Source organism: Bombus pyrosoma, linkage group LG9 (assembly GCF_014825855.1).
Source record: "Bombus pyrosoma isolate SC7728 linkage group LG9, ASM1482585v1, whole genome shotgun sequence".
Classification (NCBI taxonomy): Eukaryota; Metazoa; Arthropoda; class Insecta; order Hymenoptera; family Apidae; genus Bombus; species Bombus pyrosoma.
This window is the reverse complement of record NC_057778.1, coordinates 4,094,140-4,117,208: the sequence shown is the minus strand read 5'-3', so window position 1 is coordinate 4,117,208 and position 23,069 is coordinate 4,094,140. Positions and strand designations below refer to the sequence as shown.

Genomic DNA, 23,069 nt, shown 5'->3' with positions numbered 1-23,069 from the left:
TTATTTCGAAAAAGGGGAAAAGATTCGAAAAAACGTATTTTTCTGTTTAAAATAGATTTTCTTAAATCATTCGAAATTCTGAAGATATTTCCAAAATTTTCCACCATCTTTTTCTTAGAATATATTTTCCATCAATATATCTATTCTTATAATATAATTATTGATTAATATTATAAGCTGGAAAGTCGAAGTCAAGAGAAATAAAGTGTTCGATAGCATAAATTCGCTTGTGGGATTGTTCACGCGTACATTTTCGATCCATTCGATCCGTGATGTTTCCCTTCGCGGAGCTTTGGACACCCTATGCAACATCGTTTCGTTCTTATCGGCCGCTTAATCCAATATACTGGCTGGCTTGTTTTCCGTATCTTTCGTGGATCTTCGAAACTTCCACAGAATACGCCGAATGGAGGGGTAAGTATAAGAAGGCTTAGAATCTACCCCATTTTCTTTCCTTCATCGCTATGCCTTCTATGTGACTAAAATCTCTTGGGAGGATAGAAAATGCGTTAAAAGTTCAAAGATCTTCATATTACGATACTCGATTTTTGCTAATACTTGAAGAAAACCATAAAGGTTGACTTAACATTTCAAATGAGATACTTTTTAGTTAGATGATAGAACTAGATAATTCTTGTTTCATAATTTTGTATTAAACATTGACGGGTGATGATCATCGAGAATTCTATTTCTAACAAGTTTGGAAAATTGCATATTAGTTATTGTGTAATATTAAAGGAAACTTTTGTGTTTATCCTTTATCAAGCAAATGTTGTATAAACGGTTATTGTCAAATTTTTATGAATTTACTACAAAAATCACGTTGAAAAGTTCATCAATACGATACAAAACATATTATAAATTTGCAAACATAGATTCAAACATTAACTTAATGATACATTTTTTGAAAAGTGGAAGCCTTAATGAAAGATAATTAGAATTTAAAAATTAACTTGTACCTGCTATGAGAAAGCGATCAACTATTTAAGAATTTTTCTCGAAATAATTACACAGACATATAGAATAATTTAAGACTTAATATTCACTGAAAAATGAGATGCAAAATGATGCAAAGTTATTTAATAGAAAATAAAGTACGACGAGAGCACTTCGTTCAAACTAAGTGTGATTTATATAATGCGCCACCAGCTAGACTGTTACAACTCATCGGGATCCTAAAGTCTGCTGGAACATCCTCTAAAATGAGTAATTACTTAATTATTAGGAAAGTAGGTGCTGCAACTTTTGAGCATTTAAGGTTATTTGGGGATGAACGCTATGGTACTATTCGACACTTTACTATCTCCATTTCATAATACCTTCACTTTAGATATAATTATGCGCATCTACATTGAAATACATCCACAGTAGGAAGTGCGAAGTTTGGGAGCAATGGAATGAGAAGCTAACAAGTAAATTAACGTAAATACACGATAAAGAGAGTAAAAATGATCTGCAATTAAAATACACCATTCTTCACCAAAATAATACATGCTTTAAAAGTATACCGATAATGAAATGATTTTCCGTTCTACAAATTTATTATTTTAAATAAAGCACCGAAAAGCACTTATTCCTTTTAACACTAGAGCCAACTAGATCGAAAATAATCCAAAAAGCGTAAGTGAATTAAAAATTCATAATAGACATGTAATCCGAGCCAAATATCATATTTCCAATTAGACGCTTTAAATCGCTCTAAAAATTTAATTTGCCTGTTAAAAAAAAAAAGGAGTTACAACAAGAATCATAATTGAAACTTTCTAACATTCTACCTTCAAGCAGATCTGCGCACGTTTGCGTAAATTTTTCATTCACTTGATACCTGGAGTCCAGAATTACGATATTCCAGACGCGTTAAGAAGCAGACCAGCGATAATTTTTCCAGAGGAGCATGTTTCCTGTTCCCAGTAGCCCCGTCTGGGGAATATCAACTTCTGTGAAGGGGGCAGAGGATGGTGGTGCAAGGCGTGATACTACTTTACGGTTACAGAGTACACCGCATCGGCTAAGGGGAAATCGTGTGAACCGGCGTCGTTACCATATTACTTTAATAATTCAACGTGACACCATCCGTGATGTATTTCCATTGGCGTAACGAACGAGCCAGCCGGCTGAAGTTGACGTTGTTGCGAGTCACGGTTAGAATTACCACCGGACCCAAACGGGCTCGGGTTCCTTGCCTTCGCGTGCGAAATTCTCAAGCGGAGCGTAAAAAAGCTTTGCTTAATAACGGACTTCCTCGAGACGGTTATTTGCTCGTGGATCTAAGATTTTTGGTCGGATATAGGGTAGAGGGGCCTATTTGTATATGGATTTGTCAGGTCAGTAGTGTTTATGGGGCGAATACTGACCAAGGGACGAGTTTTGAGAAATTAGTGGTGTAGAAATATAAATTTTAGGTTTCGAATACATCTATGGATCGCGAAATATTTAGCAGTAATTGAATAATTTGAAATACCTAGGTATTGTGAAATTATTATTATTATTACGTGTATTTCTTCAAATAGGGACTTTTTCTCTGGGCTATGGGAAATACAGACTAATCCAAAGAAAGAAAGAATAAAGATGAGATAACTGATCATCAAAGCGTAAAAATTGATTCATGGGAAATTAGAATATTACAATTTTGACAACGCTATAAACTATTGGATCCTGGTATTTCTAGTCTGAATAACGATAGATATATCGTAAATCCATAATAAAGTGAATAAGCAGTTTGTGGACACGAAAGCTACTTCTACTTACATCTAGTTCCGTAGTTGACTAGCATCGTCATCGTACTACTTACTACTAATCTCTCAGTTATCAAGCCATCTAAGTATCAAGCTGACTAAGTTGTCGCGTCGCTTTGATTCGAAAATTTCCAAAATTTCTTATAAAGCGATACAACATGTTTCAGATATGAAACAAATAGATACAAGACTCGAAACAAATAGATAGGGACATTCAACGAATGTAAGAAGCAAACTATTGATTGAAATTACCTTTTACGATATTAAATATGTCGTATACGTATAATATTGAAATTAGTCTTTTGGAAATTAGATTTCGAATAGTAATCTCGTTAGTAACGCGTATAATCTAGTATAAGATAATAAGAAAACGCAGGCGTTTTTTTATGGAGGTAAAAGTAAAACTTACAAATTTTGAATTTACGATTTTTATACCGGATGTCTCGAATTTCTGGAAAAGCACGAGAAAGCACTAGTTGTACTTTCACTTTCATCGTGTAGAATTTATTTAGTTTATTCGACGACTTGTATGCGGCTTTCGTCTGTACGTATGAGGAAAGGATATAGGACGAAGAATTAGATGGGAGACAACGTGACAAGTTTATAGATTGAGTTGAGTGACGTGCTGCTGATCCTGGCCACGAAATAAATATGATTGTATACTTTTCTCATTTGCTTTACATGTAAGGTGTTCATGCGTATTTGATCTGCCGTACAAGTTGTATTTACTTCAAAAAACATATATTTACAAAATTTTGTAAAATGTGTTATTCTGCTACAAAATTCTATTGTTTAATTAAATCAGATTAGCTCATTCTGTATGTATAATATAAATTCATATCAATGGATACGAATCCATTGGTGTAAATTAACTTCATTTATGGTTAAGAGCATCGAGATTACAATAATTGCAGAATTCAGAGTTTTAGACCAGCGTGTTGCTATTAATAATTATTTCTTATCATGAATACTATAATATGTATTTTAATTTAGTATGGTTGTATACGATAATTTTGAAACATTAACAGTGAACTTTTGCAAACATAAAATATTCATCCTACAGTTTTCTTTAATTTCTATCACGTTTCCATGAATCACCTCATAGAATTGCTGCATTATGCAAGCAAAACATTGAGACGATATGACAACGCGTGGAGAAATTTTCTTTCATTCGTTGAGTTTATATTGGGGCATACAATTTTAGTGATTATGAATCGCCACAGGCTAATTTTATCATAATGCGTTTTATTTAATACATGAAAGTTATATCTTTCTATTTTGTTCTTTTCGCAAAAATGTTAAACGAAAATTAATACTATCATAATTACCATCCATAATGAAACTATTTTACAATTTTTTTTTTTAGAATTCACGTTCATCAAACGTAATTTTTTATTCGGAAAATAGAGCACGTAATTTCGGAAATGGATGGTTGAAAGATTTCCCTAAACGTGATATTTAAAATGTAGGTACTAAACAGATTAACATCGTAATTTCTCACATTTTTTTAATAAATGTGGATAGTTCCATTAATTGAGATTTAGTTAACTATTACCCTCACTTCATTGTTAATTTCAAAATGTAATCGTTAATCCTCAACTTCTGAGTTACAAGTTACTACAATAATTTAAATTAGGTTACATAATTTTAAAGATTTTTCCTTTATTTTAAATTCTACATTTTATGTGATAAAACTATTAATGTTTTTACATTCGATACTATGTTATTAATTAACTAAAAGATAAATGTATGTATTTTTAATAAAATTAATTTCAGATAATCATATATGCTGTCCAAAGGCTTAAAAATCTTTGTCATACAAAATAAGGGCTAGAAAATAAAATTAAGTACCCTAAAATATACCGTAGTAACTTGTGGCTCGATAATATCAATTAATAATGGTTAAAAATAAATTTGAGGACTTGATGTCATGTGCCATTGTCTCAAATTTTGTTTAACTTATAATCATAATTTTATTTCTATGTAAAAAATTATAGGTAATTTCTTTTCCTACCTTATAGGTTCGTAGATTGTCCACTATACAGGCTAACAAAGCATCTCGACCTTTGCTTACGGTCACGTTCTGAATTTCTTCAGCGAACCTGGGCAGGTCTGAGTCTGGAAAATAAATTTTAAAAATTTTCATCTTTAAAAATTTAATTTTGATTTTTATAATTTTGATATTCATATTGAAAGGAAGCAATTTTTATTTAACTATTTATTTATTACTTGTTCAATCTACTTTTACTCTCATATGTTAACGTTGCTTGTTATTTTGAAAATTACTTATTTACTATGCATTACTTGTAAGAGTACAAAGTAGGTATAATTACATACGAATGTATCTACTGCATTTAATATTTAGTAAACGAAAATAAGCGCGTGTCAAAGTTGCACCAGTGTTTCATTTAACATTTTATGTATACATGTTACGCATTTATACCACGTTCTACGTATATAAAATTTTATTACGCGAAAATATTTTTATATTATGAGAAGCAAAATTTCCTATTACTTAGCCCATAAATATTTGCACGACTAACGACATAGCAGTTTTCAAAAATATTCAAATTTTATAATAATTCGTACACGAAAACTCCACAAATTTGCCCATTGAAAATTTACCATTATTTGATGCAATCATTAGAATATGCATAATTATTAGAACAATGTAACCGCACAAAATAAAATCATATCTTGTAATGAGTATGCAAAACGTTCTTGTATAGTAGACCAATACATAGCACTCTATTAACGACAAAAGATTGATGATCAGAATGATGTAAACCAGTCCAATGTTAATTCTCATAAAATAGTAATCTATTTCAGTTCATGAAAACGTGTGACAGATAATAAATTTATAACTTAATCAATTATAAAACTAAAAGTACATTTAAAAGTTAAAATACGTGACTGTGTGAATTCAATTGTCAAAATCTTACACGATTGACTGATTTCCACTTCGTCATATACGAAACGAATCACGTTACGAAGGGGATCAATTATGAACAAATGGTATCGAGTCGAACCTAAATACCGTGTATCGTTGGACAATGAACTGGTGAGCAGAGATTGCGAGTTATTATCTTAAGAGCCGCATAACGAGTTCAGGATACAACCGGGGTTCGCCCTTAAAAGCTTTTACCTTCGTTAATGTCTTTACGACGTCCCAAGTACCTGAATTATTTATGGCCTCAAAGAACCCATGGAGAACGAGAAATCGAGGGAGACAGAGTGAAACGAGAATGAACGGGATGAGAAGAGGAAAGGGCGGAAAAAAGGGAAAAAAACAGTGAGAAGGGATAAGAACGGGTCACTTTCAGCTCTTTTCAAACCAGCATGCGGCAGCACGAAATGAGGAACGCCGTTAATTATGTCTGTCATACTTTATTATACCGCGGTCCACCGCGTTAATTATGACACCTGCAACGCGAATGCAGGCCAAAAAGAAAACGAAAAAATTCGTTTAATTTATGTAATACAGGTGTTTATGGAAATTGTAACGAATTCTCATCTTGCTTGTGGTGTTCTTTCAGCGATAACATAGCTTGTAAATGGCATCATTATAATTTAAACAGAGGCGATTTTAGCTCGAAGTAAGCTGCCTTAATGCGAGAATTGATATTATCTACTTGTTAGATCGATACTGACTTCGTTAGAAGATTCGATGTCAAAGATTATTTTCAAGATTTTAACAATAATTTCCTCAATGTATTTATTCATGAAAACGTGATTGTAAATATTTCTGCAATGCAAAGATCAAAGATCCAGAATGTCTTTCCGTTTTTAATCCTCTAAAAGTGAGCTCGGTTTGTTGGTAAATCAAAGGAAATTTCACTTTTCAATTTCTTTTCATAAATGTTTATTTCTATTGGATAAATTCCGACGAACATTTGACTGAATAAACAGTTGTATAATACGGTAGAGCCGTTGGTAGGCATGAGAACTTTTCAGTATTTTAACCGTAAGTAGCAGCCATTGAACTTTAAAGTTTAAGAAGAAAGAACTTCTCAATAACCAATTTCAAGTAACTTTAATAATTAGAACAATCGCCACAATTGCGTAGAAAAAATTTGGAATCTGAATGAAAAGTACCTTTTTGTTTTATTAATTCAATCAACTGTGATTTTCTCTCTTTTTTAAATAATAAACTGAGCTTTCAAATGAACGAAAATGAAGCACCATCGAATTTGCTATTCCTTCGAGGGTATTCTTCATAAAATCAACAGGTTTTCCGTTCTGTCTGGTACAATGCAGGACCATTGAGACTTCAAATCGATATTTCAATTCATCAATCTGGCCATTGGTGTTTCGTAGGCTTGCTTTCGGCCGGTATAGGAGTGTGCATACGTTTTCACGCATATAGGATACGCTATGAGTTCTTCCAATCTCGCGAGATGAACAAGTTCATTTGTAATCTCATACACGTGTGCATTTGGCTGTGGGCAGGGTTGGAAATAATTTTTCATCCAAAATATATGTACGTTTGTATAGCTAGGAAAATGACAGGAGGATGAAAGTTCCATTTCTTTAAATTTAGTAGAGGCATTCTAACATTGAACATTTATACCGGATCTAAGTTTTAATTACGCTAATTATACGTATTTTATAGATTAATATGACATATGAGAGTTTAATTCCGTAGAAATATTTGCCAAGGAGGAAAAATTTTCCATTTAAATAAAATCCATGTATTATATATCAAAAGATAATTAAAATGTTGAAATATTCTAACCGTATTTAATTATTCCTTGTCAATGAGTTAATAACGTCGGCTGTTTACTTTTTGTTAACTTTTTCTTAAAATAATTAATACTGTTCTTATCTAAATTATTTAATTTCGTTAATTTTTCAAATTACTGGAACGATTGTAAACGTTAATGCACAAAATGCAAGAAAATGGAAAGATATATGTAAACGTTTCTGGAATTTTGGACTAAATATCTTTAATATATGCAAATTTTCAATGAGAGACACTAAATATTAGAGGAGGTAGGTCTTTAGACCCTTGTCTTAATTATTACTGACACTGTTATCGTTATGGATTGGTTATTAACTACAGCTTAGAACTATAGTTTACGAGCAAACTACTTAGGAAGATGACCTGTTTGAGTTGGATTAATGACTATCAAGGGAATTATATGAGATGGTGTTCATCAATATCAGTGTAACTATAAACACATAGAAACTAGACATTTAATATTAAAAGTTATATGATTTACACGAATATCAAAGTATAAGTATGATCTCTTAATGTATTCAAATAAGACTTACAATTTATAAATCTGTAAATCCGGATTTTGTAACTCAGAATGTAATTTTGGTTTCATCAAAGTACAACCTTCTATTAGTCCCAATTTTCCGCAATAATAGAAGATACTTTTACTTGGAGAAACGTTAAAGGAAACGTTGGAAATACGTGGGTTATGTAATTATTTCAATAATACTCAACCGTTAGTACGTGAAATACACTAGCATGTGCAACGAAAACAGAGTATAATAAAGCCATAGCCATTATTTCTAATTTAATCAGTCACTACATTATATTAAATTGAAACGACACAAAGGTTTATGCAAAAGCGACGAGCTCAGTCTGCTATTAACATTTCTATGCTATTATATATCAGCAAGAAGCTAAACCGCAGTTCGAAACGTTTAATGAAAATTACAGCCCATAATAAATTGTAAGTAAAAGCACGTGATCATTCGATACTTTCGAAATGATGGAAATCAAATTGTATTTATCCGTTGATATGATTTATTATGAAAGTAAAATCTTTTTTCTAGACTTGTCTTTTGTCCATTAATTGTGAGTAGACTGCGGTTATTTATACAGATTTAAATTTTTGTGATCATAACTAAAAGAAATTAGCACCACGCCAGAAATTTCTTTTAGCTACTAAATATTATAACGGATAAATATAAATGCAAAAATCTACAGTTTAGTTAAACGCGCGAATATTACAGCGTTCTCTAGCTAAAAGAAGTCGTTAAATCCCTTAGTATCTTTACCTACAGGACTGAATAATAAAGTTACAATTTTATAACGTACACTAGTGTACACTATATAGAAGGAAGAGTGTTACAAGATTGCGGTAATAAAGCGGTACTCTGCTTTTGTAACGAGTTAATTAAGACAAGTGCCGCACTTCCAGCTTCACACTATTTTTTAGCAAAATTGTTGCTGGCAGTGCAATTTCAAAAATGTAGATCTTGTACATTTTATTAGATACGTACGCTTATTATCTTTCTAGACAATGAACTAAATACTGTCCAAATTCATCATGTTAGTAACATTCATATTATGATAAATTAATAAGTATAGTAAGTAATGAACAATTTACGAAGTGCTATGATGAAGTGGTACCGTGGTAACATTATTTATTATTATACAATCTTAAGAGGTTACAGAGTACGACTGAATCGAACGACTTGAACGATTTAAGCAGTTCAACAATTTCATCCTAAATAAAAATACAAAATCTGCAAAAGGTGAAAAATTTTTGTTCGTGTTAAAAGGACATTGAGATTATCATGTATATCCTAGAATTAAAATCACCATCAAATACTTACTGATAAACTAGCTCAGATTCTAAATTAAACGATATTTCAAAGGGAATTTGATATAAAATCAAAGAAAAACCTATACAAGAATACACCTATACACGTATGCAACAAGGTATAGATAATAAGCAAAATCCCTCTAACTCTGCGTTACTTGGCGATCGTTTGTTAACACGAAACATGACAGCTTTAATGAAAATCTTGAATGCGCGTCGTTTTTAATAATATCTCGGATGAAGTCGATTCCACGCTGAAACTCGAGCAATACGCTCGCTAAGCGATGCAAAGCGAGTATTCAACGTATTCGCGAAGGAGGTAGCAGCGAGACCAGAGAACGAGGAAAGTGACAGAACGGATGGAGGAATTATATTATTATATTGAAATGAGAACGTGGTTGAATGAAAATTCGCGACAAACGTGCAACCACGCAGATATTCCTGGATGAATACTTTCGAACAGACGACGGATTAATTAGACATAGCCACCTATGAATTTGATATTTTTGGCACGTGAATTTGCCAAGACTTCATTATATCCTCCTCTGGTAATCCTTGTTTCGTGCCAAAAAGGATAATTAACGCGCGTGCAACGACATCTTCCATCGACGGACAATACCGTTAATGATTGTACGCCGGGGAATTGCCTGTGGCGACCAGAATTCGTAAGCACGTTTCCTGCAAGTTGTTATCAAGCTGATTAACAGACTGTGATTAAGCTAAATCTGTATACACGCACGCTATATTCCACGGTTATGGCTTTGGAACGATGCTCGTCCAACGAATGGCGGCTGTGACATGTCGCGCAGTGGAATAAGTAGAATAGCTCGACGATAGCCGCGACGGCGACGCGTAATCGCCGCCCACGATCTAATAACACAGCCTGCTAACACTTTCGCTGCTAGTGAAATTACATTTTATCTTCTCAGGCAGGATATGGGTTTTTCTGTATCAGAAATATCTTCGCAATTAATTTCTTTATGGACTATTATATGAATGGAACTACTGGAGAGAAATACGACAAGTCATGCTTTCTGTATTTCATAGGAAAGCAATTTTAAAATTCAATACGATGTTAAGTAGTTTGACATTATTTAAACTGCTTCCTAATTCGATTTAGGAACTAAATGTATGCTGTAGTTACGCGATTATCTTGAAAATATTGGTTATCGTGATATTAGTTGCTCTGTAGGTTTCATATTAATCTTTTTGGGTTTACTATCAAATACGTATATTTACACGTAGCGAGTCGTTTCTCACATTTCTTTTCGAATTTTCTCATTGGGTGATTTATTAATATTTGATAACATTGATACCGGGATAAGGATAAAAAATTTTAATGTACCAAGTGCATAATGATTCATTCGTTTCTGAGAACAGGTATATTTCAACTTCTACATTACGATACTAAGTAGAAGTAGAACGTTCGCGAGGTCACTGAAAATTCATAATTCATGATAGAACCCTGAGTTTTGTTATGACTGAATATTGTTGGAATCGAGCGTCTGAAAACTGTATAAGTTTCGATTGAATTAATCGTGAAAAATATATTAAGAGATGTTAGAAATTTTCTTCTTTGCGTATATATATATACATACACACGTTATTACAGAAACGATTCGCTTTCAGTAAAAAATGTCAACTTTTTAGAAATCATAGTTTAACATGTTAACGTAAAATGCTTCGAACAGCGGTTAATGAGGAAAGTTACTTGGAATAATATGTATACGAATATTTCTCACGTGACACATCTAGAAACTGCTGTATAAAGTACAAATCCATGAATAATTGTCGTCTGCTTACGAATAACGTATTTAATATTTATTTAGAGTTTATTCTTCGATAATTATAGATAGATTTAAAGTACGCTACTAATGTTATTCTTTAGTGTTTGTTATTTTATTATTAGTTCATTAAATTGCTCAAGTAAAATTTAAAAAATATAAAATTATATTACTACGCCAGAAAACTTTTTTGAATTTTTCCCAAAAGTCTTGTTTCTAAAACAACAACAATTCCAACAATTCTATTAGGATTATTTTCGTAGTTTTATGCGATTTAAATTTTGTGATGTACGATTTTAATATGACATATCTGAAATAATTTAATTCGAATAATCTTTGTCTAGACGCAGTGGTGAAACGTTCATTTTCGAAGCATAGCAACAAGGACGATATTGCTATCGATTCGTGGATCGATGTACGTGCTTTGTCTCGATATGCTTTTACTCCGTGATTGTGGATACCGTAAAAGGTAGAGGAGATTCCCTTTCTCGTATTCGAGGGAGAATAATGAGGAATGCGGGATATAATACGTCATTGTTACGATCTCTGATTGCGCTGGTTGAAGTTCCGAGTACTTGAAGGACCAGAACGAATACTCCTATTTCCTTACTAGTTTTCTACCTGAGGTTTTTAGTTTCCCAATTCTCTAATTTTCTACTTGTCGAACTTCGTATCTTTTTCCCCATTTTCTTCGTTATATTCGTACTACTATTACACCATTTTATAATAAAAATGGATACAGTTACACTGCAACAAGACTGTCGAGAAATAATATTAAAAATCGATGAACTGAAAATTCAGAGAAATAATTGCGCCACGAATGATAAAAGTTTGTAAGTAATATTTACAGTTAATTGATTACTTCGCTGTAAATGTTACGTTTAATTAATATTGTCTTCCTTCTCAAAGGAAATTGTTCTCCAACGTCCCATGTGAATAATACCTGCAGCTGTAGATGGTATTAAATTATACAAAAGAAAATGTATCAAAGGAAAATAAACGGATTTCTGTATAAAAGTTAGCAAGAATATTATTAATAATTCTATATAAAGAATATTCAAGCCTGAATAAAAAAAGGGAGAACAAAATATTTCATAACCTACCAAACTAATGTTAAAGACCATTTAAAGTTGCGAAATGCCCAGAACTACACAATTTCCATGGAATAATAAATGAAATTTTCCGGACGATAGTTAACACACCATTCTATAAAACCAAGCGTTCGTTCGAATTATGAAAAAGAAAATTACAGCTACTCCTTTATACTTATTATCAATTATACGGCACGCCGTTTGCTCAAAGACGTCTTTTCATTCTACCGGGAAATATATTGAATTCGATTTCTTCAGCGTCTGCATTTAAAGACACTTTGAACGTTCACTTTGTCATTACAGAAAATTAAAGATCTCGTTCCTTTGAAGGATGCAACGTCTACGGCTAAGTTGTCTACCACTTGGAGTGCGAAAAGAATATTTTCTCAGTGCACCTCATCAATCCTGGCCATCTCCCTGAAACCACGACAGGCACTTCGAAAAAGTCTCCTGGCTAAAAAGTGATCCCTGGTTCGGCTGTTTGTACAATTTTTCTTGTCAGCATCAGTGTCTATTAGACAGTGGTCGTTAGTCAGAATATTCCGAGGCTGGAGGAAAAAAGGGAGAAAACAGAGTTCGTAATTGGCAAAGCTTTCCTTCGTCGCTTTTTCGTCGACTACGTAACGCTCGTGTACGAAAACTTTCTTCCTTACGACATTCCACGAGCGTGCAACGCTCCGCTGAAATTTTGAAAAGATTGAAGCACTTTACCACACTCGTTAGACAGATTTATCTTATTTTGCTGTTAGTTACGAAAAATACTTCAGGCTTCGTTTTATCTCGATTCTTCTATTCGTTGTTATTACCAACTTGTCATTGTAATTTTATCGTGAAAAGGATTAGCGACTGGGGAAATAAATCTACATATTGAACATTATACAACACATGAACATATTGAAAATTTAATACATATATTAATGTATGTTTAAAATTCTCTAGAGGGTCAATGCTTCAAAAATAAATGTAGAGATAGATTGGAATTTTAAAAAATACAATATACAAATAAAATACAAAATACAAAAAAAATACAATGTAAATAAAAATATACAATATAAATATATAAAGTATACTATACGTATATTTTTATACAGATGAATTTGTAACGTACTATTTATAATTCTTGCAAAATCTGATACGCAAACCTAAGGTACATATAAGATAGAAAACAACGAACTAAATACTTGAATCCAGGCTAACGCTTCTCCTAAATGTCCCTCCCAAAAACCACAGAGAAACTAAAGAATCCGAAGGAAAACTTTTAGCAATCGATTGTTACATAAAGTTTTACAGGATCCTGTAAAATTTTATCCGTGGAATTGCGCCGTTCGCCGAGTGGTTTTATTCATGCTCAGCAATGAACTGCAGACCGTGCAGACGAATCGGGCCAGCGCCCCTGGAAACTGTCTCTTGGAACCGCGTAACCAGAGAGGAGGAGGTTACCAGTCGAATCAACCATTCTCACTGAGTATTTCGATGGAGCGAGATTTTCCGCGAGATAACACTGTCGATTGTTCTATGCGCAATTCTCAGCGAACGGTTGAGAAACTTCTTCCGCTCTCCCATTGCCCAAAACGTTTGAGTGCTCGGTAGACGAGAAAACGTTCGAAAAACGGTTAAGACCCGCGTACGATATTCAAACGGAACCACGAAGAACATTCTTGAATCGGCAATGACGAACTTTACAGCCTTTACCATTCCCCCTGCGTAGAGAGAATTCTCGATTCTGTATCGCGGAAACGAGCCCGCGATTTTATATCAAATTGATTGCATTAAAGAAAAACCTTGGAGAGCTAGTTACCGATCTGTCGAAAGCTACGTTCGGAGATCGATTATTTATACAGAGGTATTGTCGAAAGAAAGACGTTACATTCGTGAGTTCCCTCTGTTCTTGTTCGCCGCCCTTCTTGTAGATGTTTCTACCTCTACGTCTCCACGCTGTACACACAAAGTGGTTAGGTAGTTGGAGATTTATAATGCAGCTGGTTAGCCGGAGAAAGTATGTTGTATAAATAGGAAAGTAGCTGAACGAAAGGCAACCGCGGTCGATAATAGCGTTCGAGGTCGGGAACATTCGAGGTTCGCGGGAATATGGATACAAAAGTTCTTTACAGTGGAAAGAAAGTTTTAATCGGCTCGTTGAACGGGGTGGAACGAGGATTTTCGAACGAGCAGAATCACCGGGGCAAGTCGAATAGCACCGGGCATGAAGCTCGTAAGGGTTTACCTTAAATGAAGTTAGAGTTTATTGGTTTATCCGAGGCAAACGGAAAGGAACTTGCCGCCGAACGTGCTCAATAATCCGTGCCGTGAGATTATCCGGCCCGCTGGCAACGTTTCTTTCGGTTTTCCTTCCAGTACCAGCTATCGTCATATGGGCTACCAACAACAGTTCGAAATCACGATGGAATTTTAACAAGTTGCGACGTCGCACGCGTGACTGCTTCTACACAGGAAGACGTACAAAGGCTTATGAAAGTCATGAGCTTCCTCTTACTTGCCACTTTATGTTCCTGAATAAGGTCGAGACTGTCGAAAAGATTATGACAACGCCGCCGAAGATACTTTCCCGTGTTCCAACTTAGTACGGCTTGCTTGAAAGTTATACGCTAACTTTACATTAATCGTGTATTGATCACCTTACGTGTACAACGTGTTCAGTTCAACTTATATTATCAGTTGGTTTTCAATTACGATAGAATATCTGTTATGTGAAAGTTCATTCATTGAAACGTGGTTAGGGTATGATTAAGTGAATATTCGTGCCGATTGAATCCGCTAATTCGAACGAATGTGTTGTTTCATGAACTTCAATGAAACCATTACGGATGTTCTTGGACCATTGAAGTTACATTATTAGTGTAATCTTGCAAGAAGAATAACATATGTTACTCTAGCACGATAGTAAGTTAGTAACATCTACTAATTTAAGAATCAAATGTATACCTATGTTCCTACGATTTTTAATCAAGTGATGTAACAGTGAGAAGTCTTATTCCGCCAGACATCCAGAAATTTGTACATCCAAATTGGTGTAACCCGATCCATTGAAAGTAGCAGCCAGAAATATTCTTTTCCTCCCAAATATCCTAAAAGAACTTCCGTAAAATAATTTTTGTCCGAATTTTATCTTAGCACAAGGAACGATTTCAACTTAAGAACAATGTAGTTCAGTGATCTTAGCCAGTTCGTTAGCGTCGTTCCTCGTTTTCGCCAAGGCAAAACGTCTCCCTGATACGCATCGTAAAGTCAGTCTGCGAAGCAAATGAACCGGAAGTTCATTAAAATCAACGCGATAAGAGGTCCGATGCTAATTGCATATTGATAATTCTTCGCGAACGTAGCGGGTTTAAGGATCTTTGCATAAATCTACGTCGTTGGAGGGCGAAGTCTCGACTATTTCTGGCCGCGTCGCCGTATTTCAGGATCAAATTCGACGGAGATAAAATATATTCGCAGCGCGGCACGGCCAGCGATAAATCAGGCAATAAATGAAAGCCCAACGAAGCGAGGGAGGCCAGATAAAAAGAGAATAGGGGAGAGGAAAAGAAAGTGGAAGAAAGAGAGGACCGGTCCTCATTATTTCTAAAAGCGTTCTAGAGACAGTCCGTGTGGCTCACCGATGGGGGATGTTTTGCGGTGTATATCGGCCATCCCTTTAAACCGCTGACACCGAATGGCTGACAACAACGACGAATTGCTCTGGTCTATCTATATATATTTTACGAATGAATTTTATTATTATTCTGTGGAAACTCTAAGTGAATTCTTTAAATATCTTTTCCTATACAGTAGAATTTATTTATTGTTTATGCGATAAATTATGTAGTATTATATTAGGGCTCGAAAGATTGATAGTGGATATTTGACCAGAGGGGAATTTGAATCTTTCAGCGGGAAAGTAATTTTTGTGGAATGAATATGTAAATTCTTGTTACAAATTAATCGGTATTAATTATTTAAATTTTGTAGGAACCAATTTTAATACTATTTTTTGAAGATTCGACATAGATTTTTATGTACTTAATCATTTATTATTATTTATTATTTTACATACTTCCTTTATTTGAGGAAATTCTCCACCTCTACCCTACGTGTTTAAAATATCTATTACTTTCCATCCGAATATTCAGTTTCAGCTAACCAAGTTCTTATTGATCCCTAATTATTTCCACCTACAGTTAGATCAAAGAATTTTTATCATTAATGAATATTCCTCACTGTTCTCTAAATCTTCATTGAACCTTTACATGTTGCTTCAATCTCATCCAGAGCATCGTCTACAGAGGAGTTTAATTCTTCTGACTAATATCTACAATTCACGATAATTTATCATCCATTTATCATTAATTAGCAAAGGAAATTGTTATTTCTGTTATAATTATCCTGTATCGAGAGAAAGGCTCATAGAATTTTAGAAAATAGAAACCATTAGGTTAAGCGAAGGAAAGGCCATCGACAGACAATTATGAGCGTTAAGTCTAATTCAATTTCCCCGGGCCGACCGCGATTTGTAAGTGGAACAGCCATAGGGAAACGGAAACTCATCGGGAAGAGCGAACAGGGGATAATAGCGGCAGAAAGTGAAGCTTTAGAGCGAGGCTAAAGGAAACGAGAACGGCGTGTTCTTCACCGCAGGAGTAACAGGACTTGTCACTTTAGCCAGCTAGTAAATAAGTGGCATTTAAATGTGATATCCAGAGGAGATTGAGGGGCAGAGCTTCGAAACGTAGAATCCGATACGTACGTACTCTGCGCGCCGATACACCGCTCTGTACTTAACGTTTACTAACTATTCAACGTTCCCTACCAACTGTCATTCCCACAAATTCCCCGCCATTCAACGAGACCGTATCTATCCCACAGATTCTTCCACGGCCACGAATAAATAATGTGCTACCTCTCGTGGTAAGAATGGATCTTTTTAAATAAGGTATTGGACGATTTGGACGACGATTTGTGTTATTATTTTTAAGTAATTTCGCGTGGAAATTGTGAAAAATGGTTAGTCTTAATTTAGGATAAATGTTAAAATCTGTGTTAAAGATTTTGAATTATTTTGCTTTGTAACGTAAAAAGTAAAAATGTTTATGTTTCATTTAAATACATTGCTCAAAATAATTAGAAAATCACTATTGCGAATTATTCTGTTACGCTAACAAAACTGTAGGTTTGATATATTGATGCATTACTCGTATTATACTGTGATAAAGATTAATTTTAACACGATTATTTAACAACAATTTGCATATATAAGAAGTAGATATAAAAATTGGCTTGACACAGAAAATCCTCTAGTTATTTTGAGCGCTATATTTTATTGTAATGTGACATTCCATTCTTATTGCTTTGTTACTACAAGTATAAAAATGCATAAAATTTCTATTCTTTTCAAGATAATAAATAGCGTCGGTACATCGTGCAAGAAGCATTAAATACTAAAATTATGCTAATCCATTGTTGAATTAGGATCTAAATTTCTTCCGTTAATGCTGAATTCGCGCGCTACTTCACCTTTTACATGTTTTATCGATGAACTAATTTTGTTTAATAACTAATTTAATGTAATGATAATTTCAAGATGTTTGTAAACTATGTAACTAGATGAAAATATACATAGATGAAAATGTAATTTAAACTCTAGGTATGTTAATTGACCTAGTCAGTTTTAAACCATTTAGTAGATGCAATATACTTTACCGGTATAAGTGATCAAAAGTTATCTAACCAGCCCAACCCATGTCAAACTGACGTAACTTACCAATCTTGTCTAACTAATCTAACCCGGATCAAATTCAATTTAGGCTGATCTGAACAATTTTCGAAGAGCAGTACGTACTAAATGCAAACGATATCCAAAAACTTAGGCGATACCACATATGATATATACTTATACGAGACATTTACCATAATTAATTAAATACATTTCTCGTACGTTTACTACATAAATAATCTACATTGTTAAGTCAAGAGATTAATTCTGCTTCAATAGAATTTTAGAACAGCCAATTTGGTTACGTAATATTTCATCTTATCTGATGTGGAAATTAATTCAAAAATAAGCAGAATATTGAATAATTTACCTTCGCATTGAATTATCACTACAATATCTTTCCCATGTACTTTAAAAAAAATCACGCTATTGCTTTATTAAATGGAACTACCGATCTTTCAAAATTAAACATGAATATGGATTGTCCATATTTTATGAATTCGTCAATTGATGTTTGTCGAGTAACAACAATTTTCAATAATAAAAAAAGAACGTATTTTGGCATCAGATACATCCTTTCTCTCTCTCCAGCTATTTCCATTCGGATTCCTACGTGTCCCGTTAATCTCGCGTGCTTTGGGAAAAACGTGAAACGGGAAAGTGCGCCCGCAAAGGTGGAAATTATTTTATTTCGCGCTTTGGAATATCACCTGAAAGGCTCATTCATATTCATGGCGACGCCCAGCCACTTCGTCTCCGAAACGCGACTTACCGCGATCGTGTTGGTTACTTGAAGATTCAAACACAGTCTCCGCCGCCACTTCGACTAATTCTGTCCCTTATCTCCTTATCACGCACTTCCTTCATCTTTGATTGCGCTGTACGATGGCACGTATAATGGATCAACGTTAACAGACACCTTTTATGAATATACTACATGTGGTACACGAAACATCGTAAAATCTCGTTAATATCGTTATGAGACTTGACTATCGTGATTGCATTAGTGAAGTTGAAAATAACTCTGACAATGTATATAGAAACTACCAGATATTTGGTACCAAATGCATATTTCACAGAGATCTCAAAGTATTTAAACACCCAATTACTCATCAAATTAATAAACCTCAATATTTTCAGCCGGATTAATATTTGTTATATGCATATTCAAGTTGGCTATTCACGCTGTGTACTAATTTTTCGTTAAATATATGAATACATATTTGCAGAAACTTTTTGTAATTTTTATATACATTCTCAAACTGATCTCACATTTGACCAATATAAACGAAGTCTTGAAACTTTAATAAGCGTTTGAACATTTTTGTAAGTCGCCGTAGGCGCATGATCGTACGTCAATATCTCAAAAAACAAATGAAATTTTTATAAATTTATTTATCTCAAGGAGATGGTTTAAGTAGCCGCAAATTTCAGGATGAATTTGAAAAACCGATGTTTGTACTCGCCATCGTCATTTCGCTAGGAACATGGCTTCCGAATGACTCATTTGTCGGCTAACATGGAGAGTTTCGAAATGGTGCGCGAATATTCACAACTATTCACAACACGTCTATAAAGTATCAATCGTAGTTGGAGCCCGATTTATCGCGCGCTGTTTGCGCTCCCATTTTATTTATTTTGTCACCCGGAAATACGTAAACCACTCCGGACGATGCAGAAGCGCGCGATTCGTCGATTGGTTATCGACAACCGCGGCACAATTTTTGGAAGGGATATTGGTTTTTCGATGTGACCTATCGATTCGTCCAAGTTCCAAGAGTAATTGTTAATGACTGATCGGTTATCAGTAATTGTGATTGGAATTGTCTAACATTAGTTGCTTAACAAATTAAATAATGCGAGATTGTATTTTTATCTATTAGAGGATCGTGGAAAATATCGTGCTCCATTTTGAATTTCATTCAAATAAAATATTTTCTGATATTAGCTTCATATTTATCTTTGTATCATTTATGAAGGATATAGTATACATTTTCATTCAAAAGTTTGGAACATGCTAGAATTTAAAAAAGAAAGGACGACCTCCTTAAGCAAATAAATAGTAGATTCATAATATTATCTTCTTACGGTATTAACTTAAGATAGTACTTTAAACACTAATTTATAAATAGAAGTTGCAATTACAATACTCTCACGTCACGGAAAAAGTGCATAAATGATAAAATACTTATGAAAAGAAACGTATTATTGAAGAAAAATACTGAATATTACGTTTTTATCCCAATAACTGTATTTGTTATATTTTAGTTAAAAATATATTAATGTTTAACTAAAAAATGTATAATATTATTAAATGAATATGTATAATGGTAACTACATATCACAGTTCCATTGTGAAGATGGTGTTTTTACCTTTACAAGCAGAGCGCATGGTCAAACGTTTTGGTGTTCATTCTGCTGCTACAAGTGGCGTGAAAGTACTTGAAAAGCTTTTGTTGGAACAAAAGCAGCCGCGTTTCAGGTATGCACACTTCTGGCCGCGCAATGTTTTCTAAAGCGGCTAAAAATACATCGGCCTATATACAAATAAAAGAAAGATTTGTTGAGTTCTCTTTCCTGCTTGTTAACAGAAGTAAAATGTTTTGTCGTATTATGTACGAACATAAATCACTTTTATTTCAATACCTGTTCAAATATCTCAAATTTCCTTTTCGCAAAAAGTAAGCAAATTTAGTATAAATATTGAAATTTGTTTTTAACAAATATGTGCAGCAAATGTTTACTTGGGATCATGTAAAACAACAAAGAATCATGCAAGAATTAAATAGATTTATATATGCTATTTATACGTTGGAGGACGTTTTTGAACTGAATTGACTCTGTAGATAGTTTACAAGCTTATTATGTCCAAGAAGAATCTTGGCAGAAAGTGATAAGTTACGGCAAGAACTATCGTTTCATTCGTTTACAGATTCTAAAAAAAAGGCAATATGTTGTTGTGCAATCAGTGTTGTCGTATTGTACATTTGTTTCTTTTATTATCGACTGTTACTAAATAATTTACGAATTACTTTGTTTCGTTGCCAACTTTAAAATTTTATATAACGAAATGTTACTTTAACTACTTCTAGTTTAACGAAACAATAACTCGACCCCAAAAAAATGAAATTTTACAATTAATAAATCGTTCTGAAGTCTAAAGTAACCACATGACTTGAACCTCGAACTCCAATTCGAGATGTGACTCCGGTTCACGGTCGTGTTACAGTTGGGGTAGAGAATAACTCATCAAATAATGTCAACTTCGAAGCTTATCTAAGCATGTAATGTTTCCATATCGGTTGGTACCATATCCGGCAGACGGTTGGTTGATTAACACGCTAACGGGTCGTAAGTATTGCATTATTCATCCCTCTGCAACACTGCTGACTATTAATTAACAGATACATGTATAATCGGGTTGTGATGTTGACAAGGGTTAATTAGAATTTTTTCGATAGTCACGCGCGCCGCCTGAAAAACAGTTTATGCTTGTCCAAGTAATCAGAATCTTGATTGAGTACAATCAAGAATATTCTTTCGAAATAGTATAATACAAGCTACGTATTGCAAAGATTAATTTAGAAACAAAAGAATAATATAATACAAAGTCAGTATTATGAAAATTTCTAATTTAGAAACGATAATGAGCGATAGATTCTTTCATTGAGAGAGATTAGAACACACACAAATTAGAAATGTGAACACCGCTACGTGATATTTTGTTTAGATCGTAATTATGCTAATCTATTGGAAAAATAAAGGTAATTCGCCTGATTAGGATGGAAACGAGCCGCAAAAATTTTATTATTCAGTACTTTCGTGGTGCTAATTAAAAGTCTAGCAAGCGTACAATTGAGTTCCGCCGCGCCGTTGACGTGGATTAATTGTAATTTTTTTTTTGAAAATTCAATTCCACAAAAGTTTCCGCTTTCTCGTTGGGAATCTGGGTTACGCGTTCGATCAATACACCGCATAAAATATGCGCTGCAATCGAACCTTCGTTTTTGCAATTTAATTATAATATTTGACCTTTTATTATCACCGCCTGAAACAAGATCCTTTGTTCTTCGTGATGAATATTTTTCACTGCTTACCAGCACGACACATACTAATTTGCAAACAACTGCGTTTCAATTTCCGCCGTTTGAGAGCAGTACCTATCAATACTTTCTGCTTTGTATGCAACCACTTGTTAAATGTTACATAGGGAGAAAAAGGAAAGAAGACTAAAATTTATATACATATAAAATATATAAAAAATTTATATAAAATATATATAAAATCTATATAAAATATATATAAAATTTATATAAATATTTCGATATATCATATAATATATATATATTATATACATAAATCGGCGAAGGTTAGTATTCAACTAGAAACGATATTTGCCAGACTATCGATGCCAGATGTTGAATTTAGAAAAAGATATTGCTCCTGAAACAAAGATTTCCACAACATTTTCCACGTAGCATATTCATAAAAATTTTCTATGGCGTGTACTCCAATACCTTCACAAGCCAGTGTACGTCTCAATAACACAACGTGTTAAGGAATAAGGTTGGAAGAAGCTGACGTAACAATTCAATTATCATATAGCGGATCGTGCGAAGGGATTCCACAACATGAGGTCGTAATAAAATCATTAAACGTACGGGGGGTGTTGGCAATCGTGAGAGGTTCGAGGTCGCGGGTAACTAGCAGTAGAGCAATGGTATCCGCGGAATTCAGAGCGGAATCAAGCCAGAGCCCATTATCAGAAAAGCAGGAGGGTAGAAAATGTCGGCTTAACACGGAATATATGAACCCCTCTACGCTCCCAAGCAACGAAATTGGTCATATCGTGGGATTTCTCGTGCAGCAATGCCGTTGATTAGTCGTTGCTGCTTCACGACGGGAAAAACCTGGAAATAGAAAGAACGAAAGAAAGATGTTCCCTTTGCCGCGTACCAGCAGAGGGACGGAGGAAAATGCGGCCGGAATAATGGAGCGTGGAGGAACGGCGCGAACCAGAGGAACTTTTCTTCTCGGGGAAAAGGAAGAAGGAATCGAAGAAAAATGAGCACGCCTTCGTAGGGAACTATGATTGACGGCGCTGTTTGTTTCAAACTGCGGTTCTTTCTTCGAATTCGTAACGATTACTGACGGGCCCCGGGACATTTCCGAATATTTCCGCTGGTATT

General features: G+C 34.1%; 1 protein-coding gene across 6 annotated transcripts in view; it reads right to left on the bottom strand.

Annotated features, from left to right (window-relative positions):
* The window catches only part of LOC122571143 (neurotrimin-like), a 295,840-nt gene that overhangs the window by 40,052 nt on the left and 232,719 nt on the right, over nt 1-23,069 (bottom strand). For all 6 annotated transcript variants that reach the window (XM_043734518.1, XM_043734517.1, XM_043734520.1 and 3 more), the window contains one exon: nt 4,750-4,853. In XM_043734518.1, coding sequence (XP_043590453.1) covers nt 4,750-4,853 — 104 coding nt within the window. The remainder of the gene's footprint in view (nt 1-4,749; nt 4,854-23,069) is intronic.